The 6,591-nt window shown below is 34.6% G+C and overlaps 1 protein-coding gene across 1 annotated transcript; it reads left to right on the top strand.

Moving 5' to 3' along the window:
• The first annotated feature begins 411 nt into the window (after positions 1 to 411).
• On the top strand, positions 412 to 4,764 carry LOC110446784. The gene is made up of 3 exons (XM_021492102.1): positions 412 to 709; positions 2,255 to 2,633; positions 4,450 to 4,764. The coding sequence occupies exons 1-3, from the start codon at positions 625 to 627 to the stop codon at positions 4,484 to 4,486; spliced, it is 501 nt and encodes a 166-aa protein (XP_021347777.1). The 5' UTR covers positions 412 to 624; the 3' UTR covers positions 4,487 to 4,764.
• The last annotated feature ends 1,827 nt before the right edge of the window (positions 4,765 to 6,591 follow it).

The following is a 6,591-nucleotide window of genomic DNA, read 5'->3' as shown; positions in this document are numbered from 1 at the left end:
TGGGGTTATGACATAACAAAACAAAAAACATATGTCAGTATAGAGTTGAATGAAAAATTATTTCATTCCACAATTATTTGTTTTTCATTTCGGGATTTGCAAGGTGTTTGTCATCTTTTTTACAGCTCAAATTATGCTGTTGCCTGCTTCAGCATCTGGTTGAGAAATGCACAGGTCAGGAACCATGTATTCACCCATCTGTTAAGGATATCATATTGTGTTAGGAAGTGATACGTGAAATAGTATAATACTGTCTCAACATCTGATTGAGGAATGCCAAATATTGGAGTACCTATTAGATGTATATATTATCACTATTTAGACTAAATGATCGTCAGAGATATATTCCTTTACCCAAGGATGCTGATATCTGACATGTGACGATGTACATGTATTAATTGTAGATAAGATATACGTACGTCGGGGTCGGGTGTATACGTACCTACACGTCCAGATAGTGTAGGGGCGTGATTAACACATGATTACAGAATTAGAATTTGTCACTGTTTCATGACGCTGACGCCGAGCTACTAACACTGGAATAATATATAACTGTCTAAAAAGAGGAACTGAAGTATACAACTTCGGGAACGTAAGGATTTGCATCAAGACGACAAATTGAAAATGGATTACCGACTTTCGTTTGCAGTAGTGTTTCTAAGTGTCATTGTATCTCCTGTTCTGTCTGCATCTACTACATCAAATTACAGTAAGTCTATTCTGTCATTCTGTCAAATATGCATTAGTACATAATTGTATATTGATATACTAGTATAATGGCAGACAAATTGATTTCGCTTATCAATTGGTATGGGGGTGGAGGAGGCATGGACATTGGTCAAGGTATAGTCAGTCTATTGGTACTACATACACACCTAAATAACGATTCGGGACAGTCACAGTTGCTATGATATATGAAATTATCATTATATTTCCTCTGTAACGTATAAACGACCCGACAATTCCGGTAACCGCACAGGTGTAGCGAGATTGGACCGAATGAACACCGGTGAACAACTGGCAGCTAAGTTAGAGCGTCCGTTAGAAGAAAGTGTATAGGAACTCTCGGGTTCAAATCAAGGTTTGGTCATGTAGCGTTCTCTCCGTCCTGTTTCCTTGTTGCTTGTGACTAACCCTTGTTCCAACTAGTGTGTGCACTTGGCAAGTGGATACCCCAACCTTGGTTGCAAATAGTTTTCTCTTTCGGGGGCGAATACGAGGTGTGTGGCGGGGGTGGGCAGGGTGACTATACTGGAGAAAAGCAAGTTAATTTAGTTGGAGCACCCGTCTTAATTTTGGATATTCCTGGTTCGAATCCTAGTCTGACATAGGGGTGCGACAATTTAAATACAACGTGTCTCACAACAATTAGTTGGTCTGTGTGATGACGTAGAGTACCGAAAGTACTTTTGATGCCCAGAACGAGACAAATTTGGCATTGAGAATCGTATCCCGGATCCTGATTACACGACGTAAAATATGCACGAGTAAATAGGTTCGTCTGAGGGACGATTGAACCTTGGTCCTTTTAAGTATGAACTGACAGATATTGACAGATAACAGGGATAGCGCACCTCCAACTGACCCGATTTCAGAAGTGTCCATGCACAGTGCGGTAGATTTTAAGATTCCTGTTTGTTTGTTTGATAAATACTTCAGTTGATCATTTGTCTTCACTCTATATAATTACAATCTCGACACATTGAACCTACATAGGCGATATTTTAAACTGCAAATTGGTCAGATTTGACAATTGCATGTTCTCTACTCAAATCTGACTCACTACTCATTCATACGTAAAGAAGGGAAGAGAGATTACTTTTTGAAATGTTAGAATATGTTGTTTCGTACATTTTTATTTTAATAAATTGCATTGCATAATGAAAAGTATGTCCTCGAAAATAGGAGCTCACTCCGAAAATGTAAAGGAACTTTTGAAGGCAAGCTTGACGCTGTATTTTGGGTTTGTACCGTTTAAACGTATCGCACGTCTTTTCCATGGTTCGTGAATGTTGGCCAATCATAGAAGTAAACCTCCCTGACCAAAATATCTGAGCAGTTTTAATATAGATATATTTCATAGAAATACAGTGTACAAATGGCCAAGGATGACAATTTTTGACTGGTGCCCGATCCGGGCCTTTAACTATAATGACCTACGGCGCCCAATCGACAACAACCTAGAATATCCACAGCTCCTACTTACATCAATGACTATATATAAATACACTATCTATTTATTTCATATTCGCAGCAATTGTCACGGATATCACCATTCCGATAAGTAACGAAACCTCTACACTTCCGCCCAGTGAAAACGGCACAACTGTGACACTTCCGCCCAGTGAAAACGGCACAACTGTGACACTTCCGCCCAGTGAAAACGGCACAACTGTGACACTACCAGCAGACAACTCTACGATAACGATCGGACCTGCTGCCAACTATACAGGAACCACTGAAACACCCAGGGAAAAGACGTCATTGATTCCAATAACTATACCCACGACACTACGGCCTGCCAAGACTTCGTCAGGTTTTGACGGTGGATCATTCGCCGGTGGCATAGCCCTCGGTGTTGTTCTCGTATCGATAATGTTTGGAGTTTGCTACTTATGTCGTCGGCGCAAAGGGTACAGCAATTTGAACTCTATGACGTAGATATTAAGATTACGTAAAATTGCATTGGTCTTTGTTTCCTCTCTCTCTCTCTCACACACACACACACCAATTCTCCCTCAATACACATGTGCTTGAGTTAATGGCCTCCTCTTTTCTAAATTATCAATATTTGAGCAATGCTACATGAAATGTCTAAGTCTGGTGTCGGGGCCAAAGGAAACTCGGGTTTTGCTACTATAGACATGTACATTGTAATAAAATATATGATATATTATCAAGGGGACATTCAGTGGAACTCCGTGAATTCGGAATATGGTTATCAGGAAGCTGGATAATCTAGATAATTTGATTTCCAGTCACTTAAGTTCTGGTATTAACTTGTTGCTGAGATTAATTCTGGGACAGTTTACATTAAGAAATAGTTTAAAATACTAACGTAAAGTAAAACACCCGCTGTAGCCGAAAAATGTCAATACGTAATGTTATAAAGGATTTCAAAGATTCCCTTACCTCAGTACCTATTCATGTTTCAGAATACTTTAATACCTTATGTACCATTGATGAGTTTTAAACGGACGAAGTACCCGTATGATGCAAAAAAGGTTTAGTGTGTTTGACTTTCTGAGCACCGGATAGAAAAAGAACTGTTTCCTTAATTTTCACTTGTAGTGATCATGATTTATTTTCTATCATTGGAGTTGATTCCTTTTTATTTTTTACTCTGGGACATATTTTGTTCTGGATTGTTTTTTTAAACCGGAGTGTTAGGATTAACTTGCTTTCCGTGTTTACCTTTCAAGAACATCATTAAAACGCATAATTGATCGATTCTGTAGGTTATCATTGAATTACCACCAAATATTTTGTTTCGTAAAATTAATATCCTCAATAATACTATTTTTCACAAACGAACAGAGAGATGCTGTTTTAGTCCATTAATCAATAAACCAGTTCGATTTATGGTCTTATTTTAAACTTCCAACGGTAGGGTTGTAAAGATTTTTATATATATCCTTTTTTTCCTTTTATATTTTTTTCTACATTTTTTCCCTTACTTCTTCTTATTATCTTTTTAAGGCAGATCAAGGAGAAGATGATAATAAAAAAGTAAAAACGAATATTTATTTCAATCTTACCAGTTGATTAATTGTGATGCTTGCGATAAAATCGAGTATTATATTATGTGAAATGTACAAATTGTGTAAACTATAAGATTTGATGAGGATTTAGATGTAGAAATATAATTTTAAAGAATTGCATAATTTCCATACATGCTATCGGGATCGGTTCGCTGACTTAAGCTAATCAAGCTTCTGTTTATTAACACGAGAAGTCAAAAACTGTAACCGGTCCTTCCAGTGTTTTACTGTTTGCGTACATGATAAACATTTCAATTACAGATACAATGTTTAATATCACAAACATGTTTATAATGTATAACAGACCAAACTATCAAAGAAGTTGTTATAAACAACATAAACATAAATCACGCCTGATCACGAATAAAAAAGTAATAAGTTTAAAATTTAGAAAATAAAAGATAATTGAATTGTTGATACGTATGGTTCCTTATAGCTGTGATAAATCTTACAGCAGTTTCTAATAATACAGATTTACCCGAAAGTTATTAATTAACCGAAGTCAGATTAATATTCGTAAAATAAATTAAAGTGAATAAAAACGTATATAAAATCAAATATCTTTCACGAGTGCCTTACTGTAGAACTCTTCTGGAAAAGGAGACGCATTTAACACTAAGGTGACTTATATCCTTAAATCAATATCAGCTCAGTTTTGCTTACACATATCCCTTGTTTTACTCCGCAGGTCGGGCAACCTGCAAACACCGTCGGTGGAATATTGAGAGGGTTCGAGGTAATTTATTCGAACTTTTCAAAAAGCCTCCTTCTGATGTGCATTTAAGAAGACGTAGATGGCGCAAAGACGTGACTCTATATGAAGTCACAGATCTCATTCATAAGTGCATGTGCGTGTCTTGAAAATCCACAGCATACTAGATATCAATGGTGGCGAAAACAAATTTATTCGTGATCACTTGAGTAAATTATACTTAAAAATATAGATATAAATAGAATAATAAGAGTAGAGCATTATATATTCCGTCTTTGCGTATTGCAGAGTTATCTTCTCTTGTTGGCAGATATTGATTGTTACGTCATTGGTTTGTGTGAAAAAAAAAACGTCGTTTTCTCAAAAATTGATGACGTTACTCTCACAAACCAATGACGTAACAATCAATACCTAATCACAAGAGAAGATAACTCTGCAATACGCAAAGACGGAATAAGTATTCATTTCATTCATATTTTGTCCAGTTCACTGTATGTTTGGTCTGTTTCACATTATAATGTATTTTTTAAAAATCACTTTTACGTTTGTTGATTTTTGTTCATTTACAACAATATATGATGACGTCATATAAATAAATGACAACATGATTTAGTCAAAGTCATTAAACCTACATGTATATGTTATATTATGAGATATTTTCCTAATGTGTCAATTAAATTGTCCAATACTGCGACTGTTGTTATGGAAGTGAGATTAAGTAACGGTTAAACGTTGTGATATATTCTGTCACTATTGTAATACTCTTTTGATTAATGCAGTCTTATCAGTCTATACAAACTACTCCGTCTTAGCGTATTGCAGAGTTATCTTCTCTTGTGAGCTGGTATTGATTGTTACGTCATTGGTTTGTGTGAGAAAATTACGTCGTTTTCTCAAATGTTTTGATTATTAGCAAGGAAACGTTAATTTAGCATATTTACACATTGCTTATTTGGAAGAAGAATATAGATATGTCGTAAAATGTTTGTAAAAGACCGACATTATTTTTGGTTTCGTGAAACAACTGCTATATGCAAAGTATGTGAACAACTTTTAAGGTTTTTACTTATCACACGTTAATTCATCTCTTTTTATAGGAAAAATACAAATGTCAATAACAAAAAAGTGTAATTTTTAAGACATTTCTAATGTATATGTCACAGGGACCTGATAATTTGTTACAGATATATTTGGTCCTAAATTAAACTAAGGTGTTCAGAGTATTTTTTTACATGTTTAGGGGTTTAGATCGACTTTTGGTAAAAATGACACCCCCTATGATCATATATACCACGGTATACAAAATGTACAAATTCTCAGGTTCCTGTGATATATGTAATATAATTTATGTATATTTATAGATACAGTATCAGAATTTCAATAGCACACATACATATATTTGTATTTCTAGTAAATATTTTGATATGTGTATTTATAACTATAGATATGCAATATGTTTGAATCAATACTCTGCATTTTAAAGAGATGGGGAGCATATTTATCTCAATTTTAATGAGTAAAACCGATAGAAATACATCGTTATAAGAGTTTTATACATGTATGGTTCTGCAGTTCAAGTACACTGTATGTATTGCATAAGCTTTATTCTGTATTTTGATATATGTGACATTTTATCAGAAAACATTTCGTTTTGCAAGATATAAGTACTCTAATGGATAAATATGATATGTAGACTAGTAATTTTTTCATAAAAATGATAATGAAAATAACAAAAATAAATAAAATTGTCGAAAAAGGGCTATTGTTTTAGACTTTATTTATTTATTTTGGAAGCAGTAGGCGGGAGGAATAATAAATATGTTATCAAGTATTTGGTTAACCTAATACAGACAGTGAGTATAAGCACGGAATTAGATTACCTCGTTCCCCGCAAAAAAAGTGAAACTGGTCTAAACAAATTTGATTTGGTAAAATCAGCCAACTGGAGTACAACTGTATAATACATTCAGGATAAATATTGTTTTTTGAAATATCAATAAGCATTATAAAACGTCCATAGCTTTAATAAATCATTTCTGAGGAGGAACTCATATCTCACGGTTGACACACATTTACCGTCCATTCCATTTATCTGATGTGTGCAACTGGAGTTATCAT

The sequence above is a fragment of the Mizuhopecten yessoensis genome, unplaced genomic scaffold (genome assembly GCF_002113885.1).
Source record: "Mizuhopecten yessoensis strain PY_sf001 unplaced genomic scaffold, ASM211388v2 scaffold2995, whole genome shotgun sequence".
Lineage (NCBI taxonomy): Eukaryota > Metazoa > Mollusca > Bivalvia > Pectinida > Pectinidae > Mizuhopecten > Mizuhopecten yessoensis.
Note: the sequence above shows the minus strand (reverse complement) of the source record. Positions and strands in the feature narration are given on the sequence as shown.